The sequence below is a fragment of the Trachemys scripta genome, chromosome 4 (genome assembly GCF_013100865.1).
Source record: "Trachemys scripta elegans isolate TJP31775 chromosome 4, CAS_Tse_1.0, whole genome shotgun sequence".
NCBI classification, from domain to species: Eukaryota; Metazoa; Chordata; order Testudines; family Emydidae; genus Trachemys; species Trachemys scripta.
In genome coordinates this window covers 123417752-123435967 of record NC_048301.1, presented here as the reverse complement: position 1 = coordinate 123435967, position 18216 = coordinate 123417752, and the positions used below count along the sequence as shown (strand labels likewise).

Sequence of the window (18216 nt, the reverse complement as noted above, 5' to 3'; positions counted from 1 at the left end):
GTTATTAATGAGGTGAAATGATTGGGCCTAATTATAGTTTCATGACTAAGCATCAGGACTGCTGGGTTCTGTTCCCAGGTCTGCCACTGCCCTGCTGTGTTACCTTTGGGACGAGTCATGTCCCACTGACCTCCCGTAACAGGGGTGGGTGGGTTCTCAGGCAGGCACTTGAAATTCCACAGAAGAAAAGCAATACAGTACCCGCTGAGAGGGCCAGACGCAGCTCCCAGTCTGAGCCCCCCAACACCCCACGTTAGAAGATTCAGATCCAGATCTTTGTCGTGGACTGAACCAGAACCCTGGATCAGGGCGCTCATGACCTGTTAAGTTTGGATCAAGATTCAGATGTTGTGGCAACCCCGGACCAAACTAAACACATCAGATCACAACGTCCCTGAGCTTCAGGCGAGTTCGGCTCCAAAGGCTGAAACGCGGGGCCCTTCTTCTCCACCTTCGTATATTGACACATTTGTTAATATTCAGTTGTGTCCAGAAAAGCACAATGGGGCCAGTGGCCCCCTGGCATAAGTCCACTGGTTTGGATGCAGCTATGTCAGGGATCAGCCTTGGCCTGAACGACGCTGCATGGTCTCCAGACTCTGTTTCCTTGGCTCAAAGGTTGTAGCGGACTCATAAACTTTTGCACATGACGTAGCCGCTAGAAGGAGACATCGCACCAGACTGTTCCACTACTATCTGGAAGAAGCACCTATGTTTTAGCCTTTCTGATCTCTCTCTCTCTCTTTTACTATTCCAGCCCGAGGGAAAAGCAGGAGGCAGAGTATATTTTAAACCTGGCTCTTGTTCCCTTTGTCACCATGGAGATCAAAGCACTGAGAAAGGAGAGGACTACATGCTCCCACAGGACCCATCCACAGAATTACTGACTCTAACAGGAAGATACTGGAATGCCCCTCTACCGTGGGCTGCCCTCTGTCTGTCCCCCAGAATCCCACTACTGACACCAATCAGCCCACCAGTAGTTCTTGTCAAAGGAGCTCTGCCCCCAGTTGCTCATTTTTCATGTGACACCACCAAGAGTAAGCTACTGCGTTCCATACCCGGGTAAGGTACTTTATCTAGTGACTAGCTACCCTGGGAGTAGCCCTGAGCTCAGGAGAATTGTGTGCTGGCCTCGTTACAATCCTGGTTCCTGCAGTACAGGGAGGTAAGATGGAGTGCAGGCAGAGGGCAGAATCTCCAAGGATTGGCAGACAGCTGGGTTGTGGCATGTAGTGATCATATTGCGGAAGACGTTTCTGTGAGTGCACGGCATGCCTGTGCTTGGGCATCCTGCTATATCCACCCTTGGGGAAGTCTGAGCTGGCAAGACGTATTGCACTGAATGAAGGATATGCTATCACAAACAGGGGACGCCCTACGGTGAGCCTCATCCAGGGCTTTCTGACATCAGACATTTAGTTGGGACTGAAACATTTAACAAGGGAGAGCTCTCCTTCAGCCCCTTCCCCCATGGTTATCCACCAGGGATCCCTCTTCCCCTACCCATAATTTGAGCCTCATGCACAGTTGCTGGGATTGCCTGAACGGCAGCCCCAAGAGGTCCAGAGGAAAGAGGCTGTTAAGGGGAAAATGCAGATTAGTCGGATTCCTCTGATCCCTCGGTTTCCCCAACAACCCCCCGGACACCTGGCTGCTGTCTAAAGACATCCCTAGAGCAAGAGCACACAGTGCTGTGGCACGGCTGGTATTCAGGATGCAGACTCTGTCATTAAATCCATGAAAAATGGGTGCAGTGTTCCCCCGGGACGGCTCTCACGCCATGTTTCGCGGCAGTCCCGATCCCCTCTGATTTAGCTTTTCTGAGAAACCGGTGAAGTCCCTTTTCCCACATCAAGATCCTGCTGTGTTTCTAATCCACTAGGAAAAGGACCCATTTCCCAGCGAGCGGCTCAGGAATTGCAACAAATGGTCCAGCCACTTGGGCCCATCTTTGAGCTCATGGCAAAACATGAAAGAGCACAAGTAGTTTCACTGATTGGTGCGAATGAGCTGTGCATGCACAAAGCTGCGTCATTCCACCTTTGTGGTGGGCGTGCAAAGGTGCCAACCCTACCTCTGTGAGGCTGTGGGATCATGAACTGACTCAAACATAACACAGGCTATTAAGCAGAAAACAGACCCACCTTTCACTATCTATCCGATCCCCTAGGACGAACATATTGTGTTGGCCCCGTCTGTTACACACATTCCGCACTCAAGGGGACTCAAGTGCTTGCTTAAATCGGAACAGGTGCTTAAGTGCTTTGTGTCTTTTCCTCCCCCTCTATCTCCAGGCCATGCCAAATCCATTTTTTTTTTTAAGTTTTCATCCCCCGTCCAGGTACCTCATCCTGTTTGATACCCATCATGGCCCAGCTAGCACCAGGAAAAGATGGGGAATTGCTCTGGAGAGCATGCATCATGGGCTGGTAGACTGACTGAGGGGCTGGTAGGCAGGAAGTCCTGAGTTCTAATCCAGACTCCCCTACTCACACACTGAGTAGCCTTGGGCAGGTGATGGCACTGCTCTGTACCTCTATTTCCCCATCTGTCAAATGGGGATAATAATCATTAGCTGCCTCACTGGGAGGCAAAGCATAAGTTAGAAATGGGCTTGGATCGGAGCTTTGCCAAAGCTTGAGGAGGGTTGGAGCCAAGGTTCCAATGCAGGTCAGACTCTAAATGCTAAGCATGATCATCCCCAGAAGATTCCCAGCCCAATGGATACACCAAAGCAGTTTGGACCAAGTTAGGCTCATCCCAGATAAGCATCCAGACCTCTGTATTGTTTGAGATTTGCCCGTCCCTGGTAGGTTTCTTTCGGTGTGTGTCCAGTATACAGCAAGTGGGGGGAAACACTTTGTTTCTATCCATTAGCTCATTCAGCACTTCACTCTGCAGCACATGAGTGATGCGGCCAGCCTTTCCGCATGCACTTAGACAGTGTTCTCTGTGCCAGCTGCAGCGGGTTTTCTTTTGAAGTGTAAGAGGGAGGTTTACAAATATGTGGCTGGCATTAGGTAGAATAAGTTCTGACACTTGTTCCCCTTTAGCTATCCTTTAACAAAGCTTTTTGCACGAGAGTTTCCGAGGGAGAGCAGGAATCTGGGCTTACTCTTTCCACTGCAGACACCTCTATTCATGGGTGAGTAACTCAATTGACTGTCTACCCCATCGATGACACTTCTCCTGTAGGCTCTGGTTCAGCAAGGGACTTAAATATATGCTCAGTTCTAACCACCTGAGTAATCCCATTGATGCTATTGTGCCTACTCACATGTCACAAATTAGGCACTTGTTTAAGGAGCTGTGCTGAATTGGGGGCCATAAAGTCCCAGCCTAGGGGTGAATATGGACCTAATCCATCAGCCCACTTGTGAGTTATAGGGCCAAGTCCATCACTAGCCTGGGGACAATGCTCCCCTCTGAGGCTCCATCACTGGAATTTAGAGCACTCGTACCCAGTGCCAATGTCATTGCCAAAGTCTCTTGCTTATTCTCCTACATACCTTGTGTGTGTTCTTCCTGCTCTCATCAGCCCCAGGCTCTGAGGACTCATCTAATCATGTAAGCTGTGATGAGTTATGTTGTAACATCTGCGGCCACCTCTGAATCACAGTTGCTACAACGCCGTGCTTGGGGTCTGTTTGGAATTTCCTAGCCACAGCAAGGATAGAACTCAGCGCTTCCTGCTCCAAAGTCACAGACTCCTGCCCTCTGAGCTAAAGGGGGATCCCCATTGAGCTTTCTGAGGATAGAGCCTATGAAGCCCAGATAGGCAGGTCTTGTTCCATCCTGTAGAGGGCAGTGGAGCTATGCAGGCACTGTAAGTTCTTGATGTCCAACACAGTGAGGATAATGAGGTTCTGGGGCAGCTAATGATTTGTTACACTGTTAACAAGGGCAATGGTTTCATTGACTTTTGGGCAGAAGAGGAAACAGTCGTCTACTGGTGCTTGCAGTCTGTTTTCCGGGGGTGCCGAGCACCCGCCGCGCCCACTGAAATTAACTTTTGTCGGAAGTGCTCAGTGCCTCTGAAAATCAGGCCCTGTCTGACTCAGCTTAAATCCTTCCCAGCCTAGGGACTAGACCTTCAGATAAAGTACAGACCAGGCTTACAGGGGAGCAAGGGCCGGTGGCTTGGTAGGGTCAATAGAATCAAAGAAATTCAAGGTGGGAAAAGATGTTATTAAGTCTGCTCATCCATCCCCCTTGGTCTTTTGGCTCTAACAACACAGGCTTCTACCACTGGTGCTAAAGGAGAGCTCCCGTACCTGACATCAGTAGCAGGCCCTTTGGTCTCCGGAGAGCTCCACCAGTCTCATGGACAAACACAGCAGCATAGTGCGTACCCTGCCTCCCACCCCAGTGCCTATGGGGCTGATTTTCAAAGGTGTTGCTGAACCTCTGCAGCGCCTGTTGGCTTCAGCTGAACCAGTGGGTGCTCAGCACCTCTGCCCTTTCCCCATCGCTCTCCACTCGAGAGAGGCCCACCCTGGAAATACCAGGGAGAGAACAAGGGAGGCAATGTCATTGACTGGCGTGGAGTCATCTGGGGCTGCAAACTGGGACAGAAGGTTATAGAATGACCGTGACCGTGCAGCCAGGACTGTTTTCTCCAGGTTCAGCACGTGAAGGAGAAAGTTATCTCCAAGCCTGTAACCTGGACGCTCTTTACTCCTGCGTAGCTCTGTCCGTTTCCCCACAGACCCTTCCTGAAGGAGATCTCTCTGGTGGGACGCTGTTATTTATTAGCCTAGCGAGCTGCTATCAGTGTGAGTCTAAGATAACACCTTTTGTTCCAAGGCATTTCGGTGGGTGTTTATTCCTATTCAGGAGAGTGATAGCACATGTAAATATTTGGCACCCCTCTGAGCAGGGGTTGATTTATAATCCCCCAGCACTTGCTCCCTGGCAGGCCTTGGCAGGCCGAGTCCTAGTTGTGTGATCTCTGGGTTCCTGCACATGCTCTGCCTGTAAATGCCTTCCAGACACCTACATCTGAGCAAAAGCTTTTAGTCCAGTGGCATGAGGACACTGGTCAGATCCTGAGCAAATGTAAATTGCCCTGGCCCCGCTGAAGCTCGTGGTGATAGGGCCAGGTATACAATAGTATTTAGGTGTCCAAAGAGGCAGATAGGCTCCGACTGGGGTTTACAAAAGCTCCTAAGCAGGTTAGGTGCCAAACTCCCATTGAAAGCCAGTAGGCGATAGGTATCCAACTCACTTGTAAATCCAACTAGGCACCTATCTGCACGCTTCGGTGCCTCAATGTGTTTATAAATCTGGCCCCTACACAGATTTGCATCTGCTGAGCATCCGGCTCTGTCTCCTTTGGCAAATTAATCCAGTTCGGTTCCACTGTGCATGTAGAACGTTGCGTTCATTGGAATGTGTTCAAGGCTGAAGCATTGGTTGTATTTTGTTTCCTAGGGTTTCACCGGGCATTATTTGCTAATTGCATGGTGCCACTGAGCTGTTTGCAACAGGGAGATGGCCAATGCAATTGATAATTTCATAGATGTAAGAACTAGAATAGAGATTTAGCCAGGAACCGCTGACCTACCTCGTCTGTGTGACAAGAAGCATGCATTGTACTGTAATATGGTATTACCATCAGCTGGCACACTTCAAGGCTGTGATCGACCCAACTGGCTACTCTGGTTGGAGTATCAGCAACATTATGGGAGTGCATTAACCCAGTTGTTCTTGCTGCACATCAAGTTCTTTGGGCCTGGTACTCTTCTCACTTAGCAAGGTGTATATCAGCCGACTACACTGAAGTCAGTGGAATTACCTCAGTATAAAACGGTTGTGAGTCGGTGGAGAATCAAACCCTGTGTTACTAATCCAGTATTAGGTTTGTGAGCACAAGGAGTTCCTTGTTGGAAACTGAGTTTCGTTTAGCTCTGTCCCAGTCTAACAGCCAGTTCAGGCAAGGCTTGGAGACAGTCTTAACCAAAACCTGCTCTATCCCCAGTGATATGTGAATCTTTTCCCCTCTCATTGCCAGCAAGTAGAATGAAAAGGACCTAAGAACGACTATACTGGGTCAGGCCACTGGTCCATCTAACCCAGTAGCCTGTCTCTGGCACTGGCCAGAGCCAGATGCTTCAGAGGGAATGAACAGAACATGGCCATTTTGAGTGATCCATCCCCTGTCGTCCAATCCTGGCTTCTGGCAATTGGAGGTTTAGGGACACCCAGAACATGAGGTTGCATCCCTGGCCATCTTAGCTAATAATAGGACCCCCACACACACACTTAAAATTTTTTTATAAAACCTAATAAAAAATGGCTATGACTTTTATTAACTCAATACATTTAAATCGGTGGATTTAAACATTCTCCGGAACAGCAGCACTGAGACCAGGAAGTGAAACTGATCAGTCTACTATCTCCTGGTGACGCACGTATGTGGAATACTGGGTTAAAAGTAGAGCTGGTTGAAAAATGGGAAATGTCTGGGGGTTTTTAATGTTCACATTTTTGAATGTTTTTTGACCAGCCTTTAGTGTGGTTGAAACTTTTCCAACAATTGGAATTTCAAGGAAATTTTTCAGCAATTTTTTTTTTAATGTCTTGGGTTTTTTTGTAGACTTTTTTTAATTTCTTGACCAGCTCTAGAAAAAAGTGAGTTGGATTTTTCTTTCAGATCTAGGCACTACTCCTTTAAAACTCTGTATTCTTCCATCACTACAGCTGATATCTAGCTCCAGTAATGCCGATAACGCTAGTGTCAATAACAATGTCTACGTTACAGTGCAAAAATAAAACTTTGGAGACATAGTCGTTTTATTTCCCACTCCCCATACACATGCAACTTTCCTGGCTTGACACATTTGCAGATTTTTGTTGCAATTTTAAATAGCAAAACTGCAGTGTGTCGGTTCTCATGGTAACGAGAAAAGCATTTTTCTCCCCCTCCTTTAATGTGGAAATTTAGAGGAGCCATTTTCCCCTAGCTTCCGAGCTGTGTGTGTTTTCTTATGACTTGGCGTCGCTCAGAAATGAGGTCACTGTTAGAACATGATCTTGAGGCGCTGATTTAACTAACATGATGTTTAACATGACTTTGCGGTCCGTGTCAGCTTGTAGGGGAAAATGGTGCTTAACATCAGACCAGCTGGTTGGGGTTAAACCAAGGGGTCCAGCTGGCACCATATTAACACACACAGATTTCTGTCTGCACTGACTGCAAAGGTGTGTTTAACACCACTTTAGTTAACATGACTCCTCAAGGTCATGTTCTAACTGCCTCATTTTTGAATGAGGACAAGGCCTGAGTGGCGATGCAAGCACCTTGAGTCACTAAGGCTCGGGGTAAAAGCAAACAGGTGGAGAAACAGCGGGAAGGTGGAAATGGCTTAGCCCTACAGATTGAGGTACATTAGCATCTCAGTGGGCTCTGTGCCTTAATATCTACGTGTGGAGTGGAGACCAGACCCCCATGGGTTTGATTCTGCTCTCGCTTACGTGGATATTACACTGGTGTAACTGAAAGCAGAAATAGATCCCATTATCTTAATTAGGACAGTGTCACTGTGATCTCTGATAGGAAGATTCCATGTCAGGTGCAGCAGCAGATTTTTCATACCTGCCAACCTCACTCATTGGAGTGATCCCTACTCCAGGAGAGCATCCCCAACGGAGTCCTAGAACCAGGCCGTAACCAAATGCTGCAGCATCATTTGTATCAGTTCAACCAACCTGCTCCTAGTGACCTCTCTCAGTACATAGGACCTGATCCACTGCTCACGGATGTCTGTGGAAAGCCTCCCATTGACTTCAGTAGGCGTGCTGCACTTGCCTCTGACATCTTAATCCCAAGGGGCCTGCACAGCCCCCAGGGAGGTGAAGTCCACAGAGAACTGAAACCATCGCACCCCACACTACCACCATTTCCTAGCCCTAGTTGGCCAGAGTCTGCTCAGTTTCACCTGTGCAAATCTGGCATCCCGCTGCTAAAGTCTGGATTTACACTAACTCAGAGCAAAATATTGGCCCATATATGTGCAGTCCGGTCTTTGTGAGAATTGGGGTTGAAACTAACAAGGCCTCTCGCGCCAAGAGCCACGGATCTTTGCCTGAAAATGTTGCTGCAGCTGTGCTGTATCTGTTCTGTTTCTGTACTCTTGAGTCTAGTTGTTGAATGCACCTTGCTGTCCCTTCAGAATTCCTTGCTAGTGATGTCCCGTGTTAACAGGGGCAACTAGTGAGAAGCCCGCTTTCTGGTTTATTCATCACCTGCATCTTGCTTTTCCTGGAAGAGGAAATACACACACACACACACGTGCACAAGCCACCAGGATACCCATACTGTGAATGTTCTCTGGTGTGATTCATTTGCAAATACAAATAATATATTTAACTATTATTGTAAAAACAGAAGATGAATTTTAAAAGAAATAATTTTAAAGGGTTTATTCCAAAAGATGCAATGATTTTTTTTGTATGGAAAGTTTTTCTGGAATTAATCGAAAGGTACAAAAATAAATAAAAGATGGTATCGCTGTGTCGGAATGTTTTTATAAAGATCCTGCGATTTTTGTATTTCAGATGTGCCATGGACTCTTTTGAGAATGTGTTCGTTTTCTTGCTAAGGCTTATATTACAAATGTATTGTGAATGCTACGAAGCCAAGATTGGAAAATAAACTTTATTGAGTAGATGGTAGTTTTGTTTGGGGCTTTCTCTATTTGGAAGGGTTAAATGTCTGCTTTGGTGTGTAGTTTTGAATCAGTGAGGCTGGCTAGTGCAGTCACTTTGCTAGCGCTGGTTGAAGTTTTTCCCCTTACTAGGGGAATTCTAGGATTTCAGTGGTAGCTTGGTGCTTTTGAAAATCCCGTAGGTGCCTATCTGTGTGTTTAGGTGCTTCAATACCTTTGAAAATCTGACCCTAGGGCTTAGATCCTCAAACATATTTAGCCACCTAGCTCTCATTGACATCAGTGGGAGTTAGCACCTAAATAGCTTGGAGGATCTGACATTAGGTTCCCAGTTTAAATCCAGACCAAGGGCCCAATTCTGCAATCGGGTCTACATAGCCTTCAAATCAGTGGGATTCCCCACATGTTTAAAGACCCAGCCACCTGGTGCCAGCTACAGGATCAGGGCCCAAGTGTGTAGGGCCTGAAAGATGTTGCTATCTGATAGTGGGTCACTGATGTACCTCACCAAGAGTTGGCAGGGAAGAGGTTAATACTTTGTTGGTCAAAAAGGATTGTTGAGTGCCTGGAGTTGCAGAGCTGGACCAGCTGCGGGTAATTGGTTAATTTTCCTGTACTGTGCTGCCTGGAGTTTGGGCCTGAAGCTGACTTGGACAGGGAAGGTCCATGAGAGCTGAGCAGAAAACCAAGGTGAGCCACTTTTCTGTCCGGTCTCTAGATGATGAAGGTTTTACTGCATGGGTTCTTCAGCTTTGTTCCCCAGCCCCCGGGACAGTGGGGCTCAGGCTTTGACTTTGTCCCCCCCCCCACACTGGGGGTGGCGGGGCTTGGGCAGGTTCAAGCTTTGGTCCTCAGAAGGCTGTTGCGGTGCAGTGAAGTTTCAGAACTGCTGTTTTACTTGTATTCGTTTGGTCTTTAAAGGGACAGGACAATGTATTTGCAGGAATTCATGCCTAATCTCATTTCCTAGGATGTGCAGTCCTTTATTTTTTCACCTTTCTCATGCTCCAAAATCTTGTGCCACTTGGTGCTAATATGTTTGTTCCCCAGACTTCAAACTAAACCACCCGGCAGGACCATGGATTAAAGGGAGGAGGACAATTTGTCAGTTTGCTAGGAGTTCCTCAGCAGAGAAATATGCTGCTTGGTCAGGTTGCTAGACATATCAGGTTCCCCTAGCTGCAAATGGACACCGCGAGACAGAACTGGGGGGTTGTGTGAGGATTAATTGGCCCAAATTCTTCACTGTTGTAAATCGGCACAGCAGTGCCAGTTTAGAGCAGCGGAGAATTGGGTCCATGATGTATGTAAAACACGGAGTTCCCCTGATCAGAGGTGCTCTAGCAAGGCAAAGCAGTTCACATCCAGGGCACTGTCGTTCCTTGAGGTGTGTTACCTTAATTAAAATCTGAGCAGTGGACCTGGGCAGGCAGTAAATGTGTTGCTTTCCCAGCTGGAGCATCTCTCATCATCCCTGGATCAGACACTTGGAGACCACAGCCTTGCAGCTGACTTGCTTTGTTTTTGCTTAGCACAGGTGACTGTATTTCTCTCCTTTATCTCCACTTTTGTATGGTCCTCCTAGAGAGACTCAAAAAATGCAATAGGCCCCGTGGCATTCAAGGCATTGTCGCCGGACTTCAGGGCCACCCAGAGGATTCAGGGGGCCTGGGGCAAAGCAATTTCGGGGGCCCCTTCCATAAAAAAAAGTTGCAATATTATAGAATACTATATTCTCGTGGGGGCCCTTGCGGGCCTGGGGCAAATTGCCCCATTTCCCTCCTCCCCTCCCCCCCTGCCGGGCAGTCCTGCAGGACTTCCCTTTTTTTTCCCCATGGTGAAAGCTCAAGTCAGACACAATGCTTTGCTGTGGGGTGAGGCTTCTGCTGCCTTTACCCAACCTGGATTGAGACACAAGGACAGAGGGGCTTGCCCACAATAGAAACCACAGGCAATTCCAGAGCTCCTGTCATCTGAGGATCTCAAAGCACCTCTCAGATAGTTCACTAAACCTCACAAAAACCCTGGGGGGGGAGGGGGTATTATCTGACAGGTGGTTTAACTGAGGCAAAGCACTGATGTGGCTCACCCAGGACTACCCTGCAAGTAAAGGGCAGAACTGGGAATAGAACCCAGGTATCCTGGCTGCCATTGCCCTGGGAGCCCTGACCACTAAACGATGCTTCCTCCCGGCGCTCAGGGCCGTGTGAGCCACGGCTGTTTTTAAACACCACGGCTGGCCGGGTTTGAACCCAGTTCCTGGACTAATTGGGGGACTATAATATGCCACTGGAAAGAAATCCCAGTCCACAGCGCAGTGCTGAGGGATCCGGTACTGGACCCCAGCCAGCTTCACTCATGTTCAAACAAGGCTGCAGCTGACACAGGTGTGACGCATGGTCGGGTGCTGTCTGATGACATTTTGGTTGTCAAACTGGTTCTCCTTTGTTTCCTAATTGCTCCAGTCACACGGCTGTGGCATGGCTGGCGTGTACTGTTGGAATGTGGTCCTGGGTCTTTCCCCTGGGGGACTAATGGGAGCTGTGGTGTACGAGTTACCCAAACAACTCTGACCTCTTCTAATAATCTGAACCTCATTAGCCGATCTATTTTTGTTTCCTTTTTTGATTGATCTCTTTTCCCTTGGGTGCGATCTCCTGCTGTCCGTCCCCAAATAATACACCAATAGAGCCCACTGGAATTTTTCTGACACAATACGGGATTTAGTTTTCAAGGGACAATGTTTAATCTTGACTAAATTTTCTGATTTATCACTGGGAAAATTCAAAGTAAAATGTTTAGTCTTGGTTGAAGATGTTGAAATGTTTCACTTAGACGTTTCTGAACTGGAATTTTCCCAAGCTTTTTGTTCCATGAAAAAATGGCATTTTGACTTTTGGGGATCAAAACAAACATAGAAACATTGGACTTTCCCGTGGGATAGAAATGCCATTTTCTAAACAGCTCTGCCTGCCAGTGATTCCACACAGCTCCACAAGGATCTGTTCATATGGGTTGAGCCAAACCACTTCCCTTTCTGTGTCTCAGTTTATCCATCTGTAAAATGGGGGTGATATTTGAGGTATTGAGACTATTTCTCCTCCCTCCCAGCCCCATTAAAATGCAGCCACCTCTGGGAAGGAGTGTGGTAGCTCTTTAACAGCACAAAGCAATAATGTACAACAGTTTCAGGTCGGTAAATGAGGAAGAATTTTGAATCCAGCTGAAACTGCAGAGGGAATTTAGATGAGAGGAATTATTCAAATTGGATGGCTGGGAGACAAGAGTCCTGGGATCTTTAATGACCAGGCCAGGATTTCAGTGTTACATTTAACCAGGAAGGTGTAATCTAGGGCCAGAAATCAAAGTACTCAGCACCCACAATTGGACCAGATTTCCAAAGTATCTAGCACCCAATGTGCTGAACTGTTCTGAAAACCTGGGCTGATAATATCTCCAGAATATGAGACTAACGTGCTGCAGTCCTAGCTGCCCGGGACCATTCATTCGCAGAGCACAAGCTGTGACGCTGAATTTGTGCACTCTGGAGTAATTCAACCCATTGTTTGAGAGTTTCCATTATATTGTGTGTAAAAGAAACAGTCTTTTCTCATTAAGTTTCAATGACTCTCACGGGGTGTTTCCATTTCCACACAAACTCACGTAAGGGTCTTAGCTTGGCCATTGCAGCAGTTGAAAGGCTTTGAAGTTCACACCCAGTGGGCATGGGGGAAGCACACGTGACACATCGCATGTTCTTCCCGTGGTGCCGCTGTATCTGGCTGCAATGCATCAATTGGTCTGGATCTGTGGCTCCCTGAAAAGGGTTGGAGGGAAAGGACAAGGGAAGGGCAGCAGAGCTGGGGGAGTGCATGCTGTAACCTGTAGAAGCACAGGCTCTGCAGGCCACATGCTCTTGTGCCTGTGAATTCATAAAGGGGTAAGGTTCCTCAGCCAGGAGCATCAGACAGGAAGTGGAATGCCCAGTGCACACCATAGTCCTGTTCCTGGGGAAGTACTGCCCCAAATCCTGCTCCAAAGCCTTGCAGCCCTCATCCCTACAGGTATTTAGGCACCTAACTCCCATTGATTTCAATAGGAATTTGGCATTTAAATACCTGTTCTGAGCTGGGCCTCAGCCGAGGCAGCCAAGCCAGCTCAAAAGCTAATGGGAACTCAGAGTGAACAAGCACCCTCCCTTGCAGAACCACCTATGTTACAGCTGGTCCTCAGGCATGTGAGGGGTGAGATCTGCTGCCCGGAGTGGCCAGAATGTTCAGAAGTTGCTAGCGATTCTGGGTGGTTCCCAGCCTGAGGTACTTCAGGGCTGATTTTCACAAGTGCTGGGAACCCACAACTCCAAATGACATCGATGCTCACTCAGCAATTCTGGAAAAAAACAAGCACCAGGCATCCAGAACCACTGGCCACTTCTGAACGATTTGAACAGTGTTGGCAGGAGCTTCTCCATACAGAGTCTCTGTTCCAGTGCTGGGACGCTAGCCAGCTCTGCCAATGGTCCCCGTGTCCTGACATGCAGCCTCCCTCCCTACTTCGCTGCTCTTTCTGTATGAAGACTGTCCCGCTGCTGCTGGGTTTGTGAACAAGAGACCAACCAATCCTGCAACTGGGCCTGGGATGAGAGTCCACGATTTGCCCTGGTGTCTTCCCAAGTGAAAAGCTAAAACAGACTGCCCCACGGAGCCCCGCCTCAATCAACCCCTTACTTGAGCAGTGATTTCCCCTCTCCTCCAGAGATTGGGCTGAGGGCAGCAGCACCAGCACCATAGCAATATTACATTGAATGATGACAACCAGCTTCCTTCTTGGAGCTATATTTATTCAAACCCAGTCATGACAAACCATGGCCCATTACATTAAGCAGGCAATCACTCCATCCGCCACAAAGAGGAACATGTCTAGAGAGGGGAGACTGAAACAAGCTTTCATGCCTCATGCTCCCCAAACAAGAGGGGCTGAGGGCAGCAGGATATGAATAGAAGGCGTTGCTTAAATACTCAGCAATCTTTGAGCCATGTTAGCAAACATCAAATAGTGTTGTTGGCTGTAGTTCTGCTGCTATTAATAATTCATTCTTGGTTTTACCTTGCAATTCGCAGCAGGCACAGAAATGTGGCTGTTAATTCACTGTCCACACAAAATTGATCCCAGGATTTGAAAATCAGCTAAGGTGTCACTTTGCAAAACTACACCTCTACCCTGATAGAACGCTGTCCTCTGGAGCCAAAAAATCTTACCGCGTTATAGGTGAAACCGCGTTATATCGAACTTGCTTTGATCCACCGGAGTGCACAGCCCCGCCCCCCCGGAGCACTGCTTTACCGTGTTACATCCGAATTCGTGTTATATCGGGTCACGTTATATCGGGGAGAGGTGTAGTTCTGCTGTTAGATGCAGGCCATGGAACTACCGTTATATGTACTATTAGTTACTCAGTACAGCGGCTCAGCCCACTGCGGACACTAAAGGGTTCGTGTGTTCGTATGCAGACAAGCCTTGTAACATGTCAACTTTTATTTACCAACATAACTTCTGTCACCTCCCTTATCAGTTCCCAGGAGCAGTGCTGGTATTTAAATCCTTACTTACTAAGGCCACGTCAGATGGAGCTGGAATATGAAATGTGCTAACAGTGACAATGAACGTAGACGTTGCTTTTCATTAGGAGTGCCAAAGGATTGTTATCTCCGTTTTCCAGCTGGGGAAACTGAGGCGCGGTATTGCTTAAGGTGATGCAGTAATTCAAAGCTGGGAAGAGAACATGTGCCCAGTCTAGCTCCCTGTCCACTGGTTCAATAAAATGTGATCCAATACAGAACTGATCCTGGCGTAAGATACAGGACAAACATAAAACTAACAGATTTGTTTCCTCATTCACCATCTGGTGTGATTAAAAGCAAAATAGTTGAAATCCATTGTTGTTCATACCAGTTCAGAGTCCATACAAAAAAATGTCTATAGCACTTTTCATCTTCCGAGCACTGTGTCACTTCAGGCCTCTCAGAAACCAAAAGAAACCAAGCTTTTCCCACAGATTTTGCGTAGTGTGTGTAAAATGCCTGGCAACTTTGGAAAATATTGCTATAACTTAATACTTGACAAGCAGCCAAAGTGCAGAGTCCTGCACTTAGGAAGGAAGAATGCCATGCACCACTACAGGCTGGGGACCGACTGGCTAAGCAGCAGTTCTGCAGAAAAGGACCTGTGGATTACAGTGGAAGAGAAGCTGGATATGAGTCAGCAGTGTGCCCTTGTTGCCAAGAAGGTCAACGGCATATTGGGTTGTATTAGTAGGAGCATTGCCAGCAGATCGAGGGAAGTGATTATTCCCCTCTAGTCGACACTGGTGAGGCCACATCTGGAGTATTGTGTCCAGTTTTGGTCCCCCCAGTACAGAAGGGATGTGGACAAATTGGAGAGAGTCCAGTGGAGGGCAATGAAAATAATTAGGGGGTTGGGGCACATAACTTACAAGGAGAGGCTGAAGGAACTGGGTTATTTAGTCTGCAGAAGAGAAGAGGGGGGGATTTGATAGCCTTAAACTAGCTGAAGGGGGGTTCCAAAGAGGATGGAGCTCGGCTGTTCTCAGTGGTGGCAGATGACAGAACAAGAAGCAATGGTCTCAAGTTGCAGTGAGGGTGGTCTAGGTTGGATATTAGGAAACACTATTTCATTAGGAGGGTGGTGAAGCACTGGAATGGGTTACCTAAGGAGGTGGTGGACTCTCCATCCTTGGAGGTTTTTAAGGTCAGGCTTGACAAAGCCCTGGCTGGGATGATTTAGTTGGGGGGGGGTTGGACTAGATGACCTCCTGAGGTCCCTTCCCTCCCTAATATTCTATTATTCTAATTCAAACTAGAAATAACAAACTTTTAACAGAGCAGATGGTTAACCACTGGAACAGACTACCACAGGAAGTGGTAGAGTCTCCATCTCTTGATGTTTTCAAATCAAACTGGGAGGCCTTTCTGGAAGAGACGCTTTAGCCAAACACAAGTCATAGGGCTGAATACAGGATAACCAGGTGAAATTCAATAGCCTGCATTATACAGGAGGTCAGACTGTTATTTATTTATTGTGCCAGGTGCTGTACAAACACAGAACCAAAAGACCTGCCCCACGGGGCTTACCATCTAACATCAAACAAGAGACAGCAGTACAGACCAACAGGAAGCACAAGGAAATGTTGAGGTTATATTGGTTAGCATGACAGACAGTGGTCTCAGTTCACCAGCAGCTTAACTGTGGTCAGATTTTTGTATCGCTATTATTGGGGATGTTAAGGAGGGAGTTGAAGGCAGATAACGAGGAAGCTGTGTGGCAGTTTACGGGAGTGCCTCCCAAGCATGCGGGCCAGCAGGGGAGAGAGCAAAGCACAAAGGGGCTTGTTTGAAAATGTAACAAGTGGGTGATAGAGGCTCCTTGGCCAATAGGAGGCAGGAGTGGACCTCTTGATAGTGGAGGAGAGAGGATCGGTGGGGTGGAGACAGGCTGTGAAGGGTATGGAGGACAAGGAGCTTATGTTTGATGTGATAGACAAGGGGTGACATGGTCAACGAGACAGGCTAAGAAAAGATCTTCACAGCAGCATTCTGAATAGATATGAGTGAGGCAAGGCTAGAGAAAAGTAACTGAGACAGCTGATAATGCGTGTCTAACAGTCCCTTCTGGCTTTCAAATCTCTCCTCAGCCCTTTTACAAACATCCTGACAACTTCCCTCTATGCTGTCGATAAGAATCATTATCCCCATTTTACAGATGGGGAAACTAAGGTAGAGAGAGGAAAAGCTTTGTCTAAAGTCAAAAGTTATGATGTGGCAGAATCAGGACCTGAACCCAGAGCTTCTGACCACCCCTCCTCTGCTATCATTCATAGGTTACCTGAACTGCCTAGTAAAAAAAATTGGGTGCTGGATAAGTCATTAGGATACAATTCTATTTCTGGCTCTGCCACTGAGTCACTGAGTAACCTTGAGTAAGTAACTTCACCGCTGGCTGCCTCAGCTTTCCCAGTTGTAAAATAGGATGATAACATTGACCTAGCTCACAGGGAAGTTGAGAGGTTTCTTTAATGGTTTCGTCTTCCACTCAACAAACAAGGGAGTTCTCACACTAGCCTGTGCCTATTCATTAATGTTTCCTTTCCTGGGCTGCTTTTGTTTGTTAACTCAAAGTCTTTTGGAGACAATTTGTCTGAGTGAGGTGGGAAATGAGAGCCTGATTCTGAACTCAGTCAGGCCCCACTCCCAGGGATGTATGACGCGCTAGCAAATGAATGGAATGGTGAAGAACTAGGGGTCAGGTGCAGTTTGGATTCGCCAAGCTCTAAAATAACAACCTGTTGTGCAAACTAGCACCGACAGGCTCCACGGCAGCATTCCTAAGATATGCCATAAAGCCCACACATGCCGAGCTGAATGGAAAACCACACAACACACATGGGCCAGAACTAACCCATCCAGCCTGGCTGAACTCTGGGACATGGTTTTGCAGGGCCGCCCGGGGGGAGGGGAGGGGAAGTGGGGCAATTTGCCCCGGGCCCCGCAGGGGCCCCCATGAGACTATAGTATTCTATAGTATTGCAACTTTTTTTTATGGAAGGGGCCCCCGAAATTGCTTTGCCCCAGGCCCCCTGAATCCTCTGGGTGGCCCTGCGGCTTAATGCCTGGGACGAATGTTCTGGTCAGTGTCTAAATGCTTTACTGCTGTGGGCATGGGGCTAAAGTGAAACAGATGCATAAATGTTTGCAGGGGCAGGGCCTTAGTGGATTTCCCCCTTGCTGTAAAGAGCCTTTTAAGCCACACTAGGGGAAGAAGAACCCTGGACAAAAGTGGTGATGTTTTTTCCCCCCAGGGATTTTTTAAAAGACCCCCAGACAGGCCATTTAAAGAGTGCGATGGGCAGAACTGGAAGGGCCTAGAAACTAACCCAACATTCAGCCGGGCTGCCTCCCTCCTAAAAGCCTGAGCTGTGAGCTCAGGGACCAGGGTGCTCTCCCGGATGGAGCCCTCCTGGCTGGCACTTCCCTGCAGCCCAACCCAGGGGGGCTGGAACAGTTTGTACGGTGGAGGGTGGGGGGAGGCTGAGAGCCACTGAACCAAACTGTAAACCCTGGATATAATAGAAACCGCTTGGGGGGGGGGCAACAGCGCCCCTACTTCCAGCACCTGTGGCCTCGGCTCCAGCAGGGCTGCTGGGCGCTCACATTTCCCTTGCTGCAGCTGACAGAGCCCACGATCCAGCGGGGACAGGGACCAGACCCAGTGCCTGGCCAGGGCTGGGATTTCCCTGCTTTCCCCCTGGCACAGGGGCTGCCAGCGCCCCCATTATAAGCACTGCTCCAGTCCCGGAGCTCCTTGCCCGGGATCCGACCCGCTGCAGCCCCGCAGGGCTCTGGGCACCGCGGCGTTCCCAGCGCGTCCGCGCACCTTGGCGAGCCCCGTCCCCGCCCCGCTGCCCCGGGAGGCGGTGGCTGCTGCTCCCCGGGCCCAGGGGCGGGGCCAGCGTCCGAGCCCAGCAGCG

General features: G+C 48.3%; 1 protein-coding gene across 2 annotated transcripts in view; it reads left to right on the top strand.

The window, feature by feature from the left end:
* CDK18 (cyclin dependent kinase 18) overlaps nucleotides 1-8511 on the top strand; it is a 76799-nt gene extending 68288 nt beyond the window's left edge. For both annotated transcript variants that reach the window (XM_034767168.1, XM_034767169.1), the window contains exon 17: nucleotides 758-8511. In XM_034767168.1, the coding sequence (XP_034623059.1) occupies nucleotides 758-792 (35 nt within the window). In that variant the 3' untranslated portion in view covers nucleotides 793-8511. The remainder of the gene's footprint in view (nucleotides 1-757) is intronic.
* The last annotated feature ends 9705 nt before the right edge of the window (nucleotides 8512-18216 follow it).